At 43.3% G+C, this 24,695-nt stretch overlaps 1 protein-coding gene across 2 annotated transcripts in view; it reads right to left on the minus strand.

Annotated features, from left to right (window-relative positions):
* Positions 1 to 19,137, minus strand: part of TRIT1 (tRNA isopentenyltransferase 1) — a 43,174-nt gene extending 24,037 nt beyond the window's left edge. For both annotated transcript variants that reach the window (XR_012512389.1, XM_074380591.1), the window contains exon 1: positions 18,944 to 19,137. Coding sequence is in view for 1 of the 2 variants with exons in the window: in XM_074380591.1 (XP_074236692.1) it covers positions 18,944 to 19,117 (174 nt within the window). In the remaining variant the exon portion in view is untranslated. The remainder of the gene's footprint in view (positions 1 to 18,943) is intronic.
* Between the last annotated feature and the right edge of the window lie 5,558 nt (positions 19,138 to 24,695).

The following is a 24,695-nucleotide window of genomic DNA, read 5'->3' on the forward strand; positions in this document are numbered from 1 at the left end:
CAAAAGGATCTGTGTTATCTTTCAAAGACAGCATGCTACTCTGCTCCATTTCTCCTTCTCCCAAAGGACACCTGTGATCTGTGTATATAGACATTATTTGGAATCAAATGCTTTTCTCTGCACAAACAATATTTGGACAATACTGAGGGACTACTGGCTTCTTGGTAGGGCCTGATGACGGAAATATTCTGAAAAATTCCAGGTTTAACCCACTTCATCAATTATCTAACATAACTGACTTATCTCTGCAAACATTTATTAAGAGGGTACTATGTGTAAGGTATACTGCAAGAGGTTAGTTACACAAAGAAGATGAAGAAAGTCCCATGGCCAGTCATGGTGGCTCACACCTATAATCCCAGCACTTTAGAAGGCTGAGTAGGAGGATCATTTGAGATAAGGAGTTCAAGACCAGCCTGGCCAACATAGTGAGACTCCATCTCTACCAAAAATTTAAAAATTAGTCAGGTATGGTGGCATGTGCCTTCCAGCAATTTGGGAGCCTGAGGCAGGAGGATTGCTTGGGCCCAGGAGTCCAAGACTGGAGTGAGCTAAGAAAGTGCTGCTGCACTCCAGTCTGGGCAACAGAGCAAGACCCTGTCTCTTAAAAAAAAAAAAAAAAGAAAAAAGAAAGAAAGAAAGAAAGAGTGCTAGTCCTCAGAGTCCAAGTTAGACACAAATAGCTGTAATAAAAGGAGATACATGATATAAAAGTTTATAACCATTAAACGTTTAATGTCCTAGGCATTAAATTGGGTATTATAGAAAAATACACCTTTTTATTTCATCTCTGTTGACGGTTTATTTCCAGACTGAAAATAAATTTTGGAAAAATGGTACAAGGCTGAAATAACCTGAACTCTCCAAATCAACAGAGCTGAAATGCCCAGAGGAGCTAATGAATGTAAAAGAAATCTATAACAGAGGAAAAAAAAAGATTAAAAAAAAAACCCACAAACAACAATAACAATGAAGATATGGAAAAAACAGGGGGCCGGGCGTGGTGGCTCATGCCTGTAATCCTAGCACTTTGGGAGGCCGAGGCAGGTGGATCATGAGGTCAAGAGTTTAAGACCAGCCTGGCCAACATGGTGAAACCCTGTCTCTTCTAAGAATACAAAAATTAGCCAGGTGTGGTGGTGCGTGCCTGTAATCCCAGCTACTTGGAAGGCTGAGGCAGGAGAATCGCTTGAACCAGGGAGGTGGAGGTTGCAGTGAACCAAGATTGCACCACTGCACGCCAGCCTGGGCCACAGAGTAAGACTCTGCCTCGGAAAAAAAAAAAAAAAAGATATGGAAAAACCAAAAAAACAAAGAAATCAACAACAGAGACCTACAGGAAAACCAGCAGAATCCAGAGCAGTGGTTCTCAACTCAAAGTGATTTTGTTCACTGGGGGACATCTGGCAATGTCCAGAATCTTTTTTTTTTTTTTTTTTTAGATGGAGTCTTGCTGTACTGCCCAGGCTGGGGTGCAGTGGTGTAATCTTGGCTTGCTGCAACCTCTGCCTCCTGAGTTCAAGCAATTCTCCTGCCTCAAACCCTAAAGTAGCTGGGATTACAAGCACCTGCCACCATACCTGGCTAATTTTTGTGTGTGTTTTTTTTTCTCTTTCTTTTTTTTTTAGATGGACCCAGGCTGGAGTGTGTGGCGCAATCTCAGCTCACTGCAACCTCTGCCTCCCAGGTTCAAGTGATTCTGCCTCAGTCTCCTGAGTAGCTGGGACTACAGGCATATGCCACCACACCCAGCTAATTTTTGTATTTTTAGTAGAGACAGGGTTTCACCATATCGGCCAGGTTGGTCTTGAACTCTTAACCTTGTGATCCACCTGCCTCAGCCTCCAAAAGTGCTGGGATTACAGCCTATTTTTGTGTTTTTAGTAGAGATGGGATTTCAGTATGTTGGCCAAGCTGGTCTCAAATTCCTGACCTCAGGTGATCCGCCCGCCTCAGTCTCCCAGAGTGCTGGGATTGTAGGTGTGAGCCACTGTACCCAGCAAGAAACATTTTTTATTGTCACAACTGTGGAGTTGGGAATGCTACCAGCATCTAGAGGGTAGAGGGCAAGGATGCTGCTAAACATTCAATGATGCACTCTGGTCTAGCCCTCACCCCTACCACAAAGAATTATCTGGCCCAAAAATGTCAATAGTCCTGAAATTGAGAATCTCTGATCTAAAGAAATTTCACTTTGCAGATACTCCCCACAATTTTTTTAGTGTACAGCCAAAGATCCCATCCTTTTAAGGCTCTATCTCTTTGGGTTGCCTTGCTGTAGGGTGGCCCTGAGTGTGCTAATCAGCAGCAGTGTCTGTGGCAGTGGGCAGATCCCAGAGCTCTGGGTGCTGGCTGTGATGTCCCAATATAGCTGTCTACAAGCAAAAGGGAAAGCTGTCCCCTGGTTTGGTTCCTTCCCTGCAAGCTATCATTCACCTTTTCACTCATGTCCTTCCCATTTCAAATTAGATCTTAAAGTCCTTCAATCACTTTCTTGCCTCAATGGATTATACCTGCCTTGAAAACCATAACCTTGGATTATGGCTCAATATAATCATCCACTGCTTGCTGCCCTCCACTGCCCCATGGGTATCTCACTGAGATCATTAACGAACCTGACTGCCAAATATAACAGTTTTCTACTAAGCTCTCAAAACAAGTAATGGAAAAAGCAACAATCTGATACTATTGAGCTCTCTCTCCTTCATAAATCACTCCCCTTTGAGGCTTCAAGGGCACCATTCTTTCCAGGTTTTTCTTCTTATCCCACTAGACCTTCTTCCATCTATTTTACTGAGGCCAGTCACTGATCTATTAGCAATACCCATCAGGGAACAATATTGAGAAATAGCAGTCTTTATGGCATCCACCTGCCCTTTTTGTATTATAAACTTTCTCTGGGTGACACCCATGGCTTCTACAACCATTATTGTGCTGATAACTCCCAAAATCCATATCCACAATCTAGTTCTCTTTTTGTGGTGCCAGACCTGTATATTCAACTGTCTAGTGGACATAATGGCGAGAAGCACATAATATTTGGAAAAATGGTTAATAGTAAGGACTCTCATCAGGCATGGTGGCTCACACGTGTAATCCCAGCACTATGGGTGGCCTAGGCAGGCAGCTCACTTGAGCCCAGAGTTCAAGACCAGTTGGGCAACATTGTGAGACTGTCTCTATCAAAAAATAAAAAATAAAAAATTAGTCAGGTATGGTGGCATGCACGTAGTCTCAATTACTCAGGAGGCTAAGATGGGAGGGTTGCTTAAGTTCAAGAGCGTGTGCTGCAGTGGGCCATAACTGCACCACTACACTCCAGCCTGGGCAGCACAACAAGAAAGAAAGAAAGGGAAAAAAAATAAAGAAAAATTAAAAAAAAATAAAAATAAAAAAGAAAGGAAGAAAAGAAAAAAAGGAAGGAAAGGAAAGAAGAAAAAGAAAGAAGAAAGAAAAAAGAAAAGACGAAGGGAGGGAAGGAAGGAAGGAAGAGAAAGAAGGGAGGAAAAAGGAGAGAGAGAGGGAGCGAAGGAGGGAGGGAAAGAAGGTCAGATTTCTCTTCTGGAACCTCAAGTTTCTCACATCTAACATCTCTTCTAGTTCTTTCTTTCTTTTCTTTTCTTTTTTTTTTTTAAGATGGAGTCTCTGTTTCCCAAGCTGGAGTGCAGTGGCGAGATTTTGGTTCACTGCAACCTCCCCCTCCCAGGTTCAAGCGATTCTCCTGCCTGAGGCTCCCAAGTAGCTGGGATTACAGGCACCTGTTACCATGCCCAGCTAATTTCTTCTAGTTCCAACAGTCCAAGCTTCGGGAGAAAAGACAGTTTTATCATAGGTACACGAAAGGAAAAATTATTTTCTTAAAGGATGTTGGGACTCACTGGGAAGATGATTTTCCTTTAAACAAGTTCAACTGAAGAGATGTTGAAGAGTAGGGGAAAGGTTGATCTCTTGATTAACTTTACTTTTTCATTAAAAAAATAACTTTTTTTGGGCCGGGCGCGGTGGCTCAAGCCTGTAATCCCAGCACTTTGGGAAGCCAAGGCGGGTGGATCACGAGGTCAAGAGATCGAGACCATCCTGGTCAACAAGGAGAAACCCCGTCTCCACTAAAAATACAAAAAGTTAGCTGGGCATGGTGGTGCATGCCTGTAATCCCAGCTACTCAGGAGGCTGAGACAGAATTGCCTGAATCCAAGAGGCGGAGGTTGCGGTGAGCCGAGATTGCACCATTGCACTCCAGCCTGGGTAACAAGAGTGAAACTCTGTCTCAAAAAAAAAAAAAAAAAAAAAGCAGAAGAACCTGTGCCTGCTTTGTAAGTGTGGTGAAACTCATGGTTTGAAATTTAGAGTGCAGATTATGGCTTTTATTCTTTCCTATGGCTCTTCCCTTTAAGGGAAAAGAAACCAGAATCACATAAGGCTACAGTTTTCAAACTGAGATGTGTATAATATGCATGTGGTACATTCTTCTGAAGCATCAATCTTACTAAGTAATTTTAAAAAATTGAAACATTTTGACATCTAAAGAAACATTAGGGCAGAGAATGCAAAATTGGCATGTATTTTTAAGTTAAAACATGAGAAACTGCAACATAGAGCTTCTGCAGCAGCAGCTTGGAAGTTCACCTGCAAACCAACACTGGAGAAGCACGGGCATAAGGAAATTCAGAACATCCATCCAGTCCAAACACCCAAAACTGTGTATTAGAGAATACTGAGGCTCCCCTGACCATGTAACTGGCTGGAAGCAGAGACAGAACTAATGCCAGGATGCCCTGCCTATAACCCGAGCTATTTCTGCTGCCTCCTACTAGTAGAATTTTTATCCCCATTTGACTCTGGTGTATTTGTTTGCTTTAAGTAATGAATTCCTACTGAGGTGAAATTAAATTCCAGAAACTGAGGAAAAGACAGCTACCACACACTGAACCCCTTCAAGGTTCTTATGAGAGAAAGCTACAAATATACACACAGACAACGCCATGTGACCATAATGCTGACACAAAAACAAAGGGCTTAAGAGAGAAAGTAATGTTCATAATGAAGTTTCCATTCTTTGGCCATCTTGACAGCCTCAAGATTGGCCCATCTTTGATGATTTCAGTGATATTTTATCTCAAGATAACTAAAATAGCATATGAGAGCTGAGATACTCCAGTACTTGGAGGTCCATGTCTAAGTTAGGAGGAGACAAAAGAGTATCATGGAGTGGACCATCTAGGTTCAAATTTTGCCTCTGCCATCCAGCAGTGGCCTTCACTTAGCAGATTATTTAAATATCTAATTTTTTTGTTGCTTCAAGCGTCCCCATCTATAAAATGAGGATAATACGAGCACCTACACTCCTTATGAGGTTATCTGAAGATTAGTGTTAGTGCATGCAAAATGTTTAAAATGATGCCAGGTAGATAAGCACTAAGTAGGGAGTGATCACTTGACCTCAGGAGATCGAGACCAGCCTGGACAACATAGGGATAAAAAATTTAAAAATTAGCTGAGCATGGGTGTGGTGGCACACACTTGTAGTCCCAGCTATTTGGTAGGCTGAGGTGGAAGGATCACTTTAGTCTATGAGGTTGATGGGGCAACATATCATCTCAGGAAACAAAAGTCACTAGTTGCTAGTGTTGCTAATAGAAATGAATACACACCCAGGGCTTTCATGCCTTTATTGCCCCTGTTGCTCTTCCCTACATACTTGTAGGTAACTGCAGGTTAACTGTGGGGTCCTGTGTTAGCCAGGCATACTTAGGTCTGGATATGTTTGGTTAGCTACACAATTTCCTTTCCTTTTTTTTTCCTTTCCTTTTTCTTTTTTTGGTTTACTTCTCATTACCTAACACAGTACTTGTAATAATGGTTTCCTTTTCTTTTTTTTTTTCTGTTTTTTTTTTTTTTTTTTTTTTTTTTTGAGACGGAGTCTTGCTCTGTCGCTAGGCTGGAGTGCAGTGGTGCAATCTCGGCTCACTGCAACCTCCTCCTCCTGGGTTCAAGCGATTCTTCTGCCTCAGCCTCCCGAGTAGCTGGGACTACAGGCGCATGCCACCACACCTGGCTAATTTTTGTATTTTTAGTAGAGACGGGGTTTCATCACAGCGAGAATGGTCTCGATCTCTTGACCTCGTGATCCGCCCACCTCGGCCTCCCAAACCGCTGGGATTACAGGCTTGAGCCACTGCGCCCGGCTTTTTTCTGTTTTTTAAGAGACAGAGTCGTGCTCTGTTGCCCAGGCTGGAGTGTGGTGGTGCAATCTCAGCTGACTGCAGTAACTTTCCAGGCTCAAGCGATTCTCCCATCTCGACCTCCCAAGTAGTCCTGGGACCACAGTTGTGCACCAGCAGGCCAAGGTTAATTTTTAAATTTTTTATAGAGATGGAGTTTTGTCATGTTGTTCAGGCTGGTCTCTAACTCCTGGGCTCAAGTGATCCACTCACCTCAGCCTCCCAAAGTGTTAGGATTGCAGACATGAGCCACCACACCTGGCAGACATGAACTCTTTCAAAAAGAGTGTTAAAAAACTATTTGTAGGCTGGGTGTGGTGGCTCATGCCTATAATCCTAACACTTTGGGAGGCTGATGTGAGAAGACTGCTTACACTCAGGAGTTTGAGACCAACCTGGGCAACAGTGAGATCTATCTCTCTCTCAATCTCTCTCTCTCTCTCTAGCATTTTTTTTTTTTTTTTTTTTTTTTGAGACGGAGTTTCGCTCTTGTTACCCAGGCTGGAGTGCAATGGCGCGATCTCGGCTCCCCGCAACCTCCGCCTCCTGGGTTCAGGCAATTCTCCTGCCTCAGCCTCCTGAGTAGCTGGGATTACAGGCACACGCCACCATGCCCAGCTAATTTTTTTGTATTTTTAGTAGAGACGGGGTTTCACCACGTTGACCAGGATGGTCTCGATCTCTCGACCTCGTGATCCACCCGCCTCGGCCTCCCAAAGTGCTGGGATTACAAGCTTGAGCCACCGCGCCCGGCCTTCTAGTATTTTTTTTTTTTAATGGCTGGCCAAGAATGGTGTCTCACGCCTATAACTCCAACACTTTGGGAGGCAAAGGCAAGCAGATGGCTTGAGCTTAGGAGTTGAAGACCAGCCTGGGTGACATGGCAAAACCCCGTCTCTACAAAAGCAAACAAATAAAATTAGTTAGGTGTGGGTGGCACACCTGGGACTGTAGTCACAGCTACTCGGTAGGCTGAGGTGGAAAGATCACTTGAGCCTGGGAGGTAGAGGCTGCAGTGAGCAGAGACTGTACCACTGCACTCTAGCCTGGGCAACAGAGTAAGACCATATCTCAAAGAAAAAATAAATAAAAGGCGTAACAAACAGAAAACTCAAAAAAGACAAACAAAGGTGGCCATGCTAGGTAAAGTGGCTCACATCTGTAATCCCAGTGCTTTGTGAGGCTGAGGTATGAGGATCGCCTGAGGCCAAGAGTTCAAGACCAGCCCTGGAAACAGAGGGACAACATTCCTACAAAAATAAAATTAAGGAGAAATACCAATGGCCAATACATCCTTGAAAAGATAATTAACCTCCCTTGGAAGTGTAATTAAAATGAAATCCATTTGTTATTTACCAGAGTGACAAGAATGAAAAAGACAGGGAATACACAGAACTGCAAATGTGAGGTGAAACAGATATACTACTGGTATAAACTTTCTCCAAAGTAGTATGGCAATATGTTTCAAAATATAATGTGTGCAACTCATCAACAAAAAACAACTCAAGTGTAAAATGAGCAAACGACTTTGAACAGCTATTTTTCCAAAGAAGATACAAATGGCCAACAAACACACCAAAAAATGTTCAAAATCATTAGCCACTAGGGAAATATAAATCAAAACCACAGTAAGATGCCACTTTCATACCCACTAGGATGGCTATAATTTTTTAAAAAGGAAAATAATAAGTGTTAGAACCAATAGGGAGAAATCTGGTACCCTTGTACTTTGCTGGTGGGAATGTAAAAAGTTATAGCCACTGTGGAAAAACACTATGGCAGTTCCTTAAAAAGTTAAATACAGAATTACCACATGATCTAGCAATTCCACTCCCTGGTATATACCCCAAATAATTCAAAACAGGTACTAAAACAAACATGTACACTTGTATTCATAGTAGTGTTATTTACAATAGCCTAAAGGTGCTAATGTCTACCAACAGATAAACTAACTGTAGTATAGACATACTACGGAAAATTATTCAACTATTAAAAGGAATAAAGTAGGGCCGGGCGCGGTGGCTCAAGCCTGTAATCCCAGCACTTTGGGAGGCCGAGGCGGGTGGATCACGAGGTCAAGAGATCGAGACCATCCTGGTCAACATGGTGAAACCCCGTCTCTACCAAAAATACAAAAAATTAGCTGGGCATGGTAGCGCGTGCCTGTAATCCCAGCTACTCGGGAGGCTGAGGCAGGAGAATTGCCTGAACCCAGGAGGCAGAGGTTGCGGTGAGCCGAGATCGCGCCATTGCACTCCAGCCTGGGTAACAAGAGCGAAACTCCCTCTCATAAAAAAAAAAAAAAAAAAAAAAAAAAAAATTAGCTGGGCATGGTGGCGCGTGCCTGTAATCCCAGCTACTCAGGAGGCTGAGGCAGAAGAATTGCCTGAACCCAGGAGGCGGAGGTTGCAGTGAGCCGAGATCGCACCATTGCACTCCAGCCTGGGTAACAAGAGTGAAACTCCGTCTCAAAAAAAAAGGAATAAAGTACCATGTAATCCCAGCACTTTGGGAGGCTGAGGCGGGTGGATCACGAGGTCAAGAGATCGAGACCATCCTGGTCAACATGGTGAAACCCCGTCTCTACTAAAAATACAAAACATTATCTGGGCATGGTGGCACGTGCCTGTAATCCCAGCTACTCAGGAGGCTGAGGCAGGAGAATTGCTTGAACCCAGGAGGCGGAGGTTGCTGTGAGCCGAGATCGCGCCATTGCACTCCAGCCTGGGTAACAAGAGCGGAAACTCCGTCTCCAAAAAAAAAAAAAAAAAAAAAAAAAAAAAGGAATAAAGTACCAATACATGCTACAACTAATGTAAGTGAAAGAAGCCAGACACAGGCTAGGCATGGTGGCTCATGCCTGTAATCCCAGAACTTTGGAAGGCAGAGGTGGAACCAGCCTGCCTCTCTCGCTCACTTGCTCGCTCGCTCTCTCTCTCTCTCTCTCTCTCTCTCTCTCTGTGTGTGTGTGTGTGTGTGTGTGTGTGTGTGTGTGTGTCTCTCTCTCTCTCTCATATATATGAAATAACCCAGAATAGGTAAATCTATAGAGACAGCAGACTGGAGGTTTCCAGGGCTGCCTGGAAAGAGAAATGGTGAGTAACTGCTTAATGGATATGGGATTTTCTTTTGGGGTGATGAACTATTTTGCAACTAAATAGACGTGGTGGCTGTACCACATTGTGATTGTACTATGTGACTGAATTGTTCATTTTTAAATGGTTAATATTAGGTGATTTTAACCTCAATGAGAACAATAATACAAAATATACCCTCTACTGAAGCTCTTGAAGTGGAAGAAGATGGGGGGAAAAAGCCATGTGTGTATCCTCTCAACCAACTATATCATTCTAGCAATTTATCCTGAAGAGCGAATCATATAAGGGCAAAAATACGTATGTGCAGAGATGTTCATCTCAGCATCATTTGTAACAGCAAGAAACTGAACACTTCAAATGTCCTTCAGCAGAAAACTGGTTAAGTAAATCATGATGCGTCTATATGATGAAATAATAGGCCGGGTGCAGTGGCTCAAGCCTGTAATCGCAGCACTTTGGGAGGCCAAGGCGGGTGGATCACGAGGTCAAGAGATCAAGACCATCCTGGTCAACATGGTGAAACCCCGTCTCTACTAAAAATACAAAAAAATTAGCTGGGCATGGTGGTGTGTGCCTGTACCCAGGAGGCAGAGGTTGCGGTGAGCCGAGATCGCGCCATTGCACTCCAGCCTGGGTAACAAGAGCGAAACTCCGTCTCAAAAAAAAAAAAAAAAAGAAAGAAATAATAAACGGACTAAAACAATAACGTAGATAAGCTGGAGAGCTAACACTATTCAATTTCAAGACTTAATATAAAGCTTCAATACAAGACAATGTGATATTGGTGAAAGAACAGACACATAGTTCAATGGAACAGAACAGAGATACCAGAAACAGACTCAAAAATATAATCAGTTTTGACAAAGGTGCAAAAGCCAATTCAATGGAGAAAGGATAGTATTTCAAAAATGGTGCTGTTACAAATGAACATTCACATATATATCTGATATACAACCTTATACAAAAGTTAATTCAAAGTTGATCACAGACCTAAATGTACAGTACGAAGTTATAAGACACCTTAAAAAAAAAAAAAAAAAAAGGGGGAAGCCAGTATAGTGGCTTTTGCCTGTAATCATAGCACTTTGGGAGGCTGAGACAGGTGGATCACCAGAAATCAGGAGTTCAAGACCAGCCTGGCCAACATGACAAAACCCCATCTCTACTAAAAATGCAAAAATTAGTTGGGTGTGGTGGTGTGTGCCTGTAATGCCAGCTACTCAGGAGGCCAAGGCTGAAGAATTGCTTGAACCCGAGAGACAAAGGTTGCAGTGAGCCGAGATTGAGCCACTGCACTTCAGCCTGGGCAACAAAGCAAAATTCCATCTAAAAAAAAAGAAAAGAAAACAAAATTTGCATGACCCTGGGTTTGACAATAAGTTTTTTTTTTTTTTTTTTTTTTTTTTTTTGAGACGGAATTTCGCTCTTGTTACCCAGGCTGGAGTGCAATGGCGCGATCTTGGCTCACCGTAACCTCTGCCTCCTGGGCTCAAGCAATTCTCCTGCCTCAGCCTCCTAAGCGCTGGGATTACAGGCACGCGCCACCACACCCAGCTAATTTTTTATATTTTTAGTAGAGACGGGGTTTCACCATGTTGACCAGGATGGTCTCGCTCTCTCGACCTCGTGATCCACCCGCCTCGGCCTCCCAAAGTGCTGGGATTACAGGCTTGAGCCACCGTGCCCGGCCGACAATAAGTTTTTAAGATGACTTCAAAGACACAATTCATAAAAGAACAAAACAGATAAATTAGGTATTATAACAATTTAGAACTTTTGCTTGTGAAAGACACTGTGAAGAAAATGAAAAAATAAGCCACAGATTGGGAGAAAATATTTGTGAATAACATATCTGATAAAGGATTTGGACCCAGGATATATATAAAGAACTCTTAAAATTCAACAATAAGAAAACAAACAACCCCACTCCTGTGGGCAAAAGATCTGACAGACACTTCACCAAAGATATACAGATGGAAAATAAGCATATGAAAAGAAGCTCAACGTTGGCCGGAGAGGTGGCTCACACCTGTAATCCCAGCACTTTGGGAGGCTGAGGTGGTGGAAATCACCTGAGGTCAGGAGTTTGTGACCAGCCTGGCCAACATGGCAAAACCCCATCTCTACTAAAAATACAAAATTACATTTGTTCTCATTTTTTTTTCGTAGTCTTTCCAATTCAATAACCAAAATCCTCTTGGTTGTATTTCTGAAATATTCAAATGGTTACCTATTCTCTCTAGTGAAAACCCAACTCCAGCCTCTCTCACCCAGGCTAATGTAACAGAATCCTAAACTTTTTCCTTCTCTAACCCACTCGCCACCCAGTTACTTTGTAAAACAGATTTACCACCACTTCTCTCTTTAAAACCTCAAACTACATGGCATGACTTTTGAGGGCCTCAAAAATTTGTTCCCAGGATCTAGATTTCTCATTTTACCTCCTACTACTGTCCCTCAAGTACCCTCTATGCCAGGTAGTTGCTGGTCATTCATTGAAAACATATCAGGTACTTTCTTTACTTTGCCCATAGTGTTCTTTTGTCAGTAATATTATTCTTCCCACTTCTCTGCCTGATAAAATGTACACAGTGGTACAGAGGAAAAGAATGGGATGGAGGAAGAATGAATAAATAAATAGGACTTAGAGGGAAAAGTATAAAACAGCATGGAGGCGGAGGTTGCAGAGAGCCGAGATCGCGCCATTGCACTCCAGCCTGGGTAACAAGAGCGAAACTCCATCTCAAAAAAAAAACAAAAAACAAAAATTAGCTGGGTGTGGTGGCAGGAGCCTGTAATCCCAGCTACCTGGGAGCCTGAGGCAGGAGAATCAGGTGAACCCAAGACGCAGAGGCTGTATTCAGCCAAGATGGAGCCAATGTACTCCAGCCTGGGTGACAAGACCAAGACTCCGCCTACAAAAAAAATTTAAAAAAAGGAAGAAGAACAAAGAGTGCCACATCTATTAGATAAGATGATACATACTCTGCTTGCTTATTAGTCAGACTGCCAAGAATCATTTGCTTTTCCTCTTGTAGGTTTAAACAAACACAAAACGAACTGCACTCCTATGTACAGCTAATGCTTTTCCACAGGACTTGAAGAACTGAGGCATTAGAGATACTTCCTCTCTATAAACCCAAACAGAACACTTTGGTTTTTTTTTTCTCTTAGCATATAGCTGGTAGTTTGTATTTCCAGGACATTATTGTACACGTTTGGCAAGTGCCTTCAATTTTCTCAGTACAATGTTTCATCCAGTCACTGAAGGCCTCGCATTGTACCTTGAATTTACATGCCAAGAAAAAGACAGACTGAAAAGAAGACCTTCGGTATCATCTTCCTGAAATATATCAGACTCTACAAATGAGTTAGAAGACCCAGATCCAATTCCCAGTGTCTTGCAGTGTGATCTCTAGACGGCTCTTTAATCTTTCTGTACCTGCAGTTTTTCCATCCTGGAAAACAGGGATCGTATTACCTGTCCCTCCTTGAATTCAGACTTTTACTACAGAATGAGAATATTTTTATTTCTATAATTTGTGAAACCACCACCATTCAGAAGACTCAGCAAATAAAGCACAAATGTTGTTTCTCACTTCTGTCAGAACTGCCACATAGAAATCCTCAGCAAAACCTAAGAGAAATCCCAAAGCAGGTAATTCCCTCAGAAAGTAGTTATGATTTCCCAGTCCACAAATACCATGCATAAGAATCCATGCATAAGGGAAGGCACATGTTTTTAGGACCTCCTGAGGCTGTGTCATAGGAAAAAAAAGGAAAAAAATACTGGGAAGCAAGAGGACAGGCAGGACCTTCAAATGCCAGATGGCTAGAGAAGCAAGTCACTGCATATCAGGCTACATGAAGAAATTATCGCTCTAGACACAATACCTTTAACAACCCCATTGTAGTTTTACCTCAAGAGTTTAAAGCACTTATTCAATGTTTACAAAAACAAATACTTTCTCTGGATAGGAACTGCCCTATAGGTGATATAGGTGTTGCTCTGGGGATGACCCTACAGTTTAAAGTAGGACAAAGGGGTAACAAGCAGTATGAGGTGTGAGATAATTTAATATTTAAGATAGTGTTGTACAATAGTTTTTGAGTTACTGGCATACTTCTAAATACAAAATTTTCAGCAGGACACCAAAAGGAATTACAAAAATGCAAGTGCTAGTTGTAAAAAACCCAATTTGGAAACTTGAAAAGACTTTCTAATCATCACACTTTCTATTTGGTCACCCTTTGATCTGTTACAACAAAGAAGTTTGTTGTTCTGTCTAGGCTCTCCACAAGTCCAAGTTTACCCTTTGTTCCAATAGACACTTCTTTGGTACCAACTTGACATTAGATCCTATTAATATCTCTTAGCTGGGGCAAATTTTATCTCCAAAGAGTGCATCAGGTGGCTTTCAGTCAGTTAAACACTCCACTTGACAGATACCACTATGAATTAACACTGTGATTTACAATATGAATGCTAAAATATATCTTATATCCTGATCAGAATGTAGCACACTCCTATGAAGGATGAGTGGCATACAAGTTAAAAACTCCCAGCCAGTGCAGTGGCTCACTCCTGTAAACCCAGCACTTTGGGAGCCCGAGGCAGGTGGATCATGAGGTCAGGAAATCAAGACTATCTTAGCTAACATGATGAAACCCTGTTTCTGTTGAAAATACAAAAACTTAGTCAGGGGTGGTGGCACATGACTGTAGTCCCAGCTACTTGGGAGGCTGAGGCAGGAGAATCACTTGAACCCAAGAGGCGGAGGTTGCAGTGAGCCAAGATTGTGCCACTGTACTCCAGCCTGGCAACAGAGCAAGACTTCCGTCTCAAAGAAGAAAAAAAAAAAGTCCGGGCGTGGTGGCTCAAGCCTGTAATCCCAGCACTTTGGGAGGCTGAGGCAGGTGGATCATGAGGTCAAGAGATCGAGACCATCCGAGTCAACATGGTGAAACCCTGTCTCTATTAAAAAATAGAAAAAATTAGCTGGGCATGGTGGCACATGCATGTAATCCCAGCTACTCAGGAGGCTGAGACAGGAGAATTGCCTGAACCCAGGAGGTGGAGATTGCGGTGAGCCGAGATTGCACCATTGCACTCCAGCCTGGGTAACAAGAGCGAAACTCTGTCTCAAAAAAAAAAAAAAAAAAAAAAGAAGAAGGCCAGGTGCAGTGACTCGTGTTTGTAATCCTGGCGCTTTGGGAGGCCGAGGCAGGCAAATTACCAGGTCAGGAGTTCAAGACCAGCCTGGCCAATATGGTAAAACCCCATCTATACTAAAAATACAAAATTTAGCTGGGCGTGGTGGCAAGCACCTGCAATCCCAGCTACTCAGGAGGCTGAGGCAGGAGAATCGCTTGAACCTGGGAGGCAGAGGTTGCAGTGAGCTGAGATCGTGCCACTGCACTCTAGCCTAGGCAACAGAGCGAGACGCAGTCTCAAAAAAGAAAACCACAAGCTATAGTCTGGGCGTGGTAGCTCACGCCTATAATCCCAGCACTTTGGGAGGCCAAGGCCGGCAGATCACCTGAGGTCAGGAGTTCCAGACTAGCCTGACCAACATGGAGAAACCATGTCTCTACTGAAAAAAAAAAAATACAAAATTAGCCGATTGTGGTTGTGCATGCCTGTAATCCCAGCTACTCGGGAAGCTGAGACAGGAGAATTGCTTGAACCCGGGAGGCAGAGGTTGCAGCGAGCAGAGATTGAGCCATTGCACTCCAGCCTGGGCAACAAGAGCGAAACAACGCCTCAAAACAAAACAAAACAAAACAAACACAAGGTGTAGGCCAGGCACTGTGACTCATACCTGTATCCCAGCACTTTGGGAGACTGAGGCAAGAGGCCAGGGGTTCACGGCCAGCCTGGCTAACATGGCAAAAAACCATCTCTACTAAAAATACAAAAAAAAAAAAAAAAAAAAGCCAGGCATGGTGGCACGAACCTGTAATCCCAGCTACTTGGGAGGCTAAGGCACAAAAATAGTTTAAACCTAGGAGGTGGAGGTAGCAGGGAGCCAAGATTATGCCACTGCACTCCAGCCTAGGTGACAGAGGGAGACTGTCTCAAAAAAAGAAAGAAAGAAAAGAAACAAACGTTTCTATGGTACACAGCTAGAAAGAGTAAAAAGACCTAATAGCTATTAGAGCTATATCCAACCCTCCCTGTCAGAACCCAGTAACTTACTTAAAAATAGATGTAAGGCCCACGGTGGCTCACATGTGTAATCCCAGCACTTTGGGAGGCTGGGGCAGGTGGATCACCTGTCAGGAGTTCCAGCCAAGTCTGGCCAACAAGACAAAACTCTGTCTCTATCAAAAATACAAAACTTTCGGGCGCGGTGGCTCACGCCTGTAATCCCAGCACTTAGGGAGGCCGAGGCGGGTGGATCACGAGATCAAGAGATCGAGACCATCCTGGTCAACGTGGTGAAACCCCGTCTCTACTAAAAATACAAAAAAGTAGCTGGGCATGGTGGCACGTGCCTGTAATCTGAGCTACTCAGGAGGCTGAGGCAGGAGAATTGCCTGAACCCAGGAGGCAGAGGTTGCGGTGAGCCGAGATCGTGCCATTGCACTCCAGCCTGGGTAACAAGAGCGAAACTCCATCTCAAAAAAAAAAAAACAAAAAAAACCCCACAAAACTGGGTGTGGGGTGGGCACCTGTAATCCCAGCTATTTGGGAGACTGAGGCAGGAGAATTGCTTGAACCAGGGAGGCAGAGGTTGCAATGAGCCGTGATCACACCATTGCACTCCAGCCTGGGTGACAGAGTGAGACTCTGTCTCAAAAAAAAAAAAAAAAAAAAAGATGGAAAATTATTGAGAACACTTTCTTGACAGGAACTATGCGTAGTTTATGGGGGGAGGCAGTCAGAGGCCTTAATATGGTGACATGAGTAAAGACCTGAACAAAGAGGGGAGCAAGCCGCATGGTTATGTAGACACATAGGTTCCACTAAGTAGAGGGAAAAACTGTCCTGAAGTAGATTCACTTCTGTGCCATTCTCCACACATCCACCAACTAGACATCCCCTTTGGATGTCCTGTTACCACTCCCATGTGCCCTGAAATATCTCTCTGACTTCCAGGTTCACCATACTCTCCTAGACATGTAAACCTGAATCCAGATTCACACTGTGGGAATCACTTTCTTCCCCGACTACTGAACTCCTATTGTAACATGACTACCTTCAAAATGTTACATCTCTCTCTTCCCCTTCATTCCCACTAACACCAAGGCAACCCAGAAATATAGAAATTGTAGAACAAGAGCCAGGTACGGTGGCTCACGCCTGTAATCCCAGTAATTTGGGAGGCTGAGGCGAATAACTCAAGGCCAGGAGTTCAAGACCAGCATGGCCCACATGGTGAATCCCCATCTCTACTAAAAATACAAAAATTAGCCAGGTGTGGTGGTGTATGCTTGTAATCCCAGCTACTTGGGAGGCTGAGGCAGGAGAATCCTTGAACTCAGGAGGTAGAGGCCGCAGTGAGCCAAGATTGCACCACTGCACTCCTGCCTAGACGACAAAAGCGAAATTCTGTCTCAAAAATAAAAATAAATAAAGTATAGAACATAAATATTGGCATGGACTTAGATGTCATCAGTGTAACTCCATCTTACTGGAACTCTTATTACTCAAGTCTCTGACGTATCAGACCAAAGATCTATTATTACACCATTCTTGGATATTTTTCATTCAAGTACCACATGTACTGCTCACAAATTAACGTTCCTTACACACTGTCTTCATCATGTTACTCATCTCACATTCCATAGGTACAATTAAATATTCTCCTTTTACTATCCTACCTATACACTATGCCCATTTCACCTTCTAAATCTTCATCTTCATTCATGCTCCTTTTATTTTAAAGACTAGTCATGTACAGTAGTGAGAGGGGGCCAAAGAGTAGAAAAAGGAGTTCCACCTGTAACTGACTGCGAACAATCAACTAAGACAACTCCGTACCTTTGGACCAGCCTCGTGTTCTTTTCTTCAATAAGCCTTTTCTTCTTTCTTACCTATCCAAACTTAACCTATTTTTAAAGCCCCTTTTCGGACAGCTTTCCATACTAAGCCAGCCTTCACTGATTTCTCCTGTCTCAGAAATTCTATAATACTTGTTTGTCATAAAATCTAACATTTGTAGTCTCTCTCCTCCCAACACCTTGCAAATCCATTAATACCAATGTCCAAACATTTATTAGCTCTGCCTTGTTTCATGTTCAGCTGGACTGAAACTCATTAAGGGCAGGGATCATGATTCTGTTTCTCCAGTAGGGCCTTGCAGAAAATAGCAGCTCCTATATTTTTAGCTCTTACTATGAGCCATATATTGTATAAAGTACTGCACATACTTTATCTCACTTAATCATCACAATAAGGTTGTGTTATTGATATTATTCTTTCTACTTTACAGAAGAAGAAACAAAGGCATGAAGAGGTTAGGCCATAGTTGCATATCTTGGAAAAGACAGCTGGGATTTGAACTAAATTGTCTTCTGAAGCTGGCACAAAGTAGACTGCAAACAAATTATTTGTTGAATATCCGATCGTTTCATGTGTGCTGACGGTCTTGTCACGACAAATAACTAATGAAAGCAGAAACCATGCCCACTGGCTTCTGGGAGAGTTGGGGAAAGGAAATGCCCTTCTTTGCTGAGTACTCATCAGGTGCTAGGTTCAGTGCCAGGCATTTCATGTTCAACATCTCATTTACTCTATGAAGACTCAAAACTACATTCTTTTCAATGCCTGCTGTAATTCCTCCATCAGGTATTTGCCCAAAATGTCATCCACTCTTAATCGAGCAAAATGCTCCCAGATTTGATGTACAACTGATTCTGGGCCCCCCAGTCCAAAGAGGACAAAGCCTCTTCAACTTTAAATCGGTCAGTAGGATTTAAAAGCGCCGCTTAAAAAAGCATTTACCACGAGTCTGGCCTTATTCGGTACAGGGCACTCTGTTCTTCGTTCTAACGCTCAAGATCTCATTTATCAAGCACTACAACCTTGTTCGGTAGGTGACATTTTCCTCACTTCACAGTCACATAAAATAACGTCCAAATAAACGACATTGTTGATCCGAAGTTGCATGGCCAATGACAGATTTGGGACTAGAATCCAGGTCTCCTGACTGTCAACCCTATTCCACGCCCCCAGCAGACACCATAGGCGGCATCCAATTTATCCTGATCTCGCTGGGCTAGGGTTAGAGTTATAACAAAAGCGCTGAAATAATTTTCATTCAAAAGATATTTACTGGATGCCTATATAACGATCTTGTAGGTTCAATTACCATGTCTTCCACTTATTCGCGATGTGACATGGAAAGGGTCATTTCACCTCCCTAAACGCCAACTCCCTTCTCCATAAAAGGAGGTAATAGAACCTACCAAAAAGTAACGTCGTAAGAAGTTAATGAGATGAAGGGGAAACATCTGGCACTGTGTCTGGCATGCGGCGGGCGCCTAGTAAGTATGGGCTCCTTTTACCTACCCCCTCCGCCCCTACAAGCCTTGGGTTCAGCCTTTTAGACCTTTGCCACAGCGTGTCCAAGCGGCCTCCGGGATTCCCAGGCGCCAGGACCAACCGCACTGCCATACCTGCATGGAGTCAGCGCTGACGATCTCACCACCGAGCCGCTGGCCTAGCTGCAATGCCAGCGTGGATTTGCCGGTGCCCGTTGCCCCGAGAATCACTACAAGAGGTAGGGTTCGTTGCAGATCCCGGAGCCCACGGCCCACAGGAACTGCTCGGGCAGCCGCCACGGACGCCATTTTATGGCCGTCTGCGCTTGCGCCGGACAGCTGTCCCCATGGCAACCGTCTGTGCGCGTGCGCGGATCTGAGGCTTTGCAGCAAGGTTGCTTGGGGAGGAGGGAGCGGCAGCGCCCAGGCGGCATGCCTGCACTCAACTAGCTGGTGTCAGAACCGCAACTACCTGCCCTCTTAAATGATACATCTAGCAACCCTATCTAAATAGATCTGTCCTTATTATTCTTTCACGGCACTCAATTGTTTTTCTTCATAGCACTTGTTACAATATAAAATTATAAATAGGTATATTGTTTTTTGTCTGACATCTTGGGACAAATTCTGTCTAGATCATTGCTGTATCTCCAGTGCCTGGCCCAGTACCTGGTACCGAATAGATAGGCACCCAATACTTGTTAAATGAAGAGGAGAATGACTTGCCGGTCTAGTGCCCGAGGCAGTGAGCTCAGCGGTGTGGCATTCTCCAGAATGAGATTTGCCCAGTTCTCAGGCCAGGGCAACTGCTCTAATATTTTCATACCATAGTACAAACTCATACTCAATCAGAAGGCAAACCTTTGGCCCGGTGCAGTGGCTCAAACATGTAATCCCAGCATATTGGGAGGCCTAGGATGGTGGATCACCTATGGTTAGGAGTTCAAGACCAGCCTGACCAACATGGGGAAATCACGTCTCTACTAGAAATACAAAAATTAGCCAGGAGTGGCGGTGCATGCCTGTAATCCCAGTTGCTCGGGAGGCTGAGGCACGAGAATCGCTTGAACCTGGGAGGCGGAGGTTGCAGCGAGCTGAGATCACACCATTGCACTCCAATGCAGGCAACAAGAGCAGAACTCTGTCTCAAAAAATAAAAAATAAAAGGCAAACCTTTTCATCTCTTTGGCCAAAGAATGCAACAGGTGGGGTGAGAACAGAGAAAAACAAGTAAACTACAATCTGCAAAATAGGAAGAGGAAAAGGACGGCAGGTAGAAAGGATCTTTAAGGTTGGCTGGGTGCCTGGCTCACGCCTGTAATCCCAGCACTTGGGGAGGCCGAGGTGGTCGTATCACTTGAGGTTGGGAGTTCCAGACCAACCTGACTAACATGGGTGAAACTCTGTCTCTACTAAAAATACAAAATTAGCTGGTCATGGTGATGCATGCCTGTAATCCCAGCTACTTGGGGGGCTGAGGCAGGAGAATCACTTGAACCCAGGTGGTGGAGGTTGCAATGAGCCAAGATCATACCATTGTACTCCAGCCTGGGCAACAAGAGCGAAACGCCTTCAAAAATAATAATAATAATAATAAAGGATTAAAGTTGTAGCAACTTTCAGGTTAAAATGGAGGTGGAAAAAATTAGGACTAGAGAGCACCAAAATTCCAGAGACCACACCATTTTAAGAAAGGGCTTTGGAGTAATATAGAGCTGGGTTCAAATCCCAGCTCTGTGACCTTCATTAACTTCACCTCTTTTTTTTTTTTTTTTTTAATACAGGTTCTTGCTCTATTTCCTGGGCTGCAGTGCAGTGGTGCAATCTCACAGCTCACTGCAGCCTTGACCTCATGAGCTCAAGCAGTCCTCCCACCTCAGCACCCCATCACCCTACCCCAGCTGGGACTGCAGACCCATACCACCACTAATTTTTTTTTCTTTTTGAGAGATGAGGTCTCACTATGTCGCCCAGGCTGGTGTCCGACTCTTGGGCTCAAGTGATCCTCCTGCCTGGGCCTCCTAAACTTCGGGGATTACAGGAGTGAGCCAGCGCTCCTGGCCTAACTTTACCTCTTAACCTCAGTGTTCTTATCTTTAAATTCATCTCAATATTGCCATAAGGAGAAAATGAAGTAATGTCTGAAAAGTGCCTGCTACAATGCCCTAGAACATAACACCCACCATTTGTTGAATGAATACTTTGTATTATTATAATGGTAACACCCCATCTGCCTCTCTGAAGAGGTAAAAGCAGCAGCCTAAGGGCAGAGAAATTTTCAGTACTGTGTAAAGGTACCTAAATAACATTCTACTAACCCCTTATTAGCCAATTTTAGAATTCGAATTGCTTTTTCACTGAGATTGGCACTGTCTAACTCTCAGGTCATATCACCAGGATCCCCTGGGCCAAAGGAGTGACCCTTGCAAGTTTAAAGCATTTGACAGGCCTGCTGGAATGACTGCTAATACAGTTCTTAATCACTTGAATCACCATTGGCATAATGACCACTCTTGCAGACCCAGCCTAAACCCTATTGTCACCTAGATTGTCTGGAGCATACCAGTTCTCAGTTCTGGGTCCCCTGTACCTCCTTTTCTCAATCCAGCCTGCTTTGATCAAAAGCCCTGTTCTCTCCAATTTGGGGTACCCACCTGGGGCTGGGTTTAAAATGGAGATGCATGGCCACATATTGGCAGACACTCTCACATGATGGTTGTTAACTGTAGAACCTTTGCCTAGAGACTTTCAGAGGGTACGGTTACCATGACAACCACCAGAAAGATGGCAGGCCAGAGAAATGATGCAATTAAGGGAAAAGGGAAGCTGATTTCATGATGACAATCTGACCATGACAGAGTATGCTCACTCACAGATGGGATAGCACTGTCCAAGTCATGACCAGGTGACTATTACTAGAAAGAGAAAAAAGATGGGGGTGGAATTTACCACCAAGAGACCAGAAGATGAAGAGACTCGTTACCAAGGCAACTAGGGAGAAAGGAATGGAAAAATGGAGCTTCACCATAGCAGCAGAAAATTGCTTCTAGCCAAGCAACACAGGACTGTTGCTATAGAAACAAGGAGAACAGGGATCCTATAGACCATGGGGAGAATTATCACTGAAATGCTGAGCAGGAAAGACTCCTAAATCAGAATGGAGCCTGTGGTCCAAAACAAATGAGGAGAAGTGAAAAAAAAAAAAACATAGGACCATTTCCATTCATCGTAATTCTATTAGTCCTACCAAAAGAGAATGGGAACATTATTTTTAAAAATACCTTAGGCTATTTTATTTGTAGCTTTGTTTGTCTCCCTAGTGATCTTCTGAACTCTAAATTATACTAAAAATAGGTCCTGAAAGATATTCTGTAACTTGAAATCCTAATTGGAGACATTAAGTTCAAGGGAAAATTGGGAAATTGAAGTCTATGACCAAGAGATAATAACTATTTCTTTTAAAAACGACATAAAACCCTCTAATGGGAAGCTTTGCAGGGTAAAAAATAGACAAAAGAAGGCAAAAGGGAGTCAGGAAAGCTAATTGTACTCATGCCTAGGTATTGGCTCTGACTCCCCTCCCCTTTCTGTGAGGCCAGAGGGGAAGTAGCTCACTGTGTTCTAGGAGGGAGGCTAAAAAAAAGTCTCTCACTTACAATTTATGTCTAGGTCTAGAGGTGATGGATGCAGAATCCCATCTCCAACATGCTTCATGCGTTACAGATGATTACAGGCAAAGAACTTAAGGTTTTTGCAAAAATGCCAAAATAAGTTCAGCCTGGAAGTGCGTATCTGAAATGCAGAAATGAGATACCAGGGATACTCAGATTACTTGGAGAGTAATAATTCCTTACCTGCCTTACTGAAAGCCCACAGTTAGTCATTTAATTCTCACCCACAGTGTGTGTGAGTTATACCTTAAGGGCAGATATATAGTTAAGCTTTCTGCAACTACCTCACTTTCTTTAGGAAATTGAGAGCAATACATAGGGTAGGATGGGCACAGAAAGATGGCAGGAAAGGAGAAAGTGGGGGGTGCAAAAAGATAGGGAGGAAAATCTCAGTGATGACCCATAAGTATGTATTCAATAGTATTTGCTAGCCTATGTATACCTTAAATAACACATTTAAAATTTATTTTAAAAAAAAAGAAAGAAATTTGGCTGGATGTGATGGCTCACACCGGTAATACCAACCCTTTGGGAGGCCAAGGTGGGTGGATCACCTGAGGTCGGGAGTTTGAGACCAGCCTGACCAATACAGAGAAACTCCGTTTCTATTAAAAATAAGAAAATTGGCTGGGCGTGGTGGCACACATCTCTAGTCCCAGCTACTCGAGAGGGTGAGGCAGGAGGATTGCTTGAACCCAGGAGGCAGAGGTTGCAGTGAGCCAAGATCACGCCATTGCACTTCAACCTAGGCAACAAGAGCAAAAGTCCATCTAAAAAAAAAAAAGAAAGAAATTTACAGGGAGAAGGCAAAAAATAAAGCCATTAGAGTAAAAGGGCCATTTAAAGCAGATCATCCAAAGAGTGCAGATGGAATTCTAGAGGATGTGGTGACATTTAAAACAGAAAAAGGAACATGCTATGGGAAGCCTGAAGCATCTATCTCCCAGGTAAGAAAGAAAGTTTGGTCAAAGACAAGCACTAGCTTTTAAAAATTTATAAAAGTTTATAATAGAGATGAGGTTTTGCCATGTTGGCCAGGTTAGTCTTGAACTCCTGGCCTCAACTGATCCACCTGCCTCAGACTCCCAAAGAGCTAGGATTACAGGTGTCAGCCATCACACATGGCCAACAAGCTTTTTGGTACAACCTTAGATGCTTTTGCAGCCCAATCTTCATGCTAATTAGCTACCCCAGATAAAAAATACTTTGTTTGGGGACTTGGGGCAAGCTATTTGTTAGAGTTTTGCAACAGAGTTCTTGTTTGAGGCCTCTAAAGACTGCTTGTAAAATTCAAACAATAAAATTCATTGTAAACGCTAAATATATATATATATATATATATATATATATATATATATATAAAATATATATATATTTTCTGTAGGAGATATTTTATGATGAACATGGTTCTTATATTAGATTCCAAGGCCTGTCATAAATTACCACAAACTTCATGGCTTAAAGCAAGGGAAATTGGCAGGGCATGGTGGCTCATACCTGTAATCCCAGAACTCTGGGAGGCCAAGGCAGAAGGCCAGGAGTTCAATACCAGCCTGGCCAACATGGCGAAACCTCATCTCTACTAAAAATACAAAAATTAGCTGGGCGTGGTGATATGCGGCTATAGTCCCATCTATACAGTCAGGGGCAGGGCTGAGGTACCAGAATCGCTTGAACCCGGGAGGCAGAGGTTGCAGTGAGCAGAGAGATTGCACTGCTGCACTCCAGCCTGGGCCACAAAGCCAGACTCTTTTATCTCAAAAAAAAAAAAAAAAAAAAAGAGAGAGATAGAAATTTATTTTCTCATGGTTCTGGAGGCTACAAGTCTGAAATTAGGGTGTCCACGTTCCCAAACTTCCCGCTAGGGAAGAATCCCTCCCTTCCTCCTCTGGCTTCTGGTGGTTGCCAGCAATCTTTTGTTGTTCCTTGTTTTGTGGTAGCATAACCCTGATCTCTACCTCTGTCTTCACATGGATATTTTCCCTCTGTGTGTGTCTGTGTTCAAATTTCCCTCTTCTTGGGACATCGGTGATTGAATTTGGGCATGTCCTAATCCAATATGACCTCATCTTAACTTGATTACATCTGCAAAGACCCTATTTCCGAATAAGGTCACCTTCACAGTTCTGCAAGGACATGAATTTTGGTGTTGGGGAGGGGATGACAATATCCCCATCCCCTAGTACAGTGCCTATGAGTAATCACAGTATCTTACA

This window comes from Saimiri boliviensis, chromosome 11 (assembly GCF_048565385.1).
Source record: "Saimiri boliviensis isolate mSaiBol1 chromosome 11, mSaiBol1.pri, whole genome shotgun sequence".
Taxonomy (NCBI): Eukaryota; Metazoa; Chordata; class Mammalia; order Primates; family Cebidae; genus Saimiri; species Saimiri boliviensis.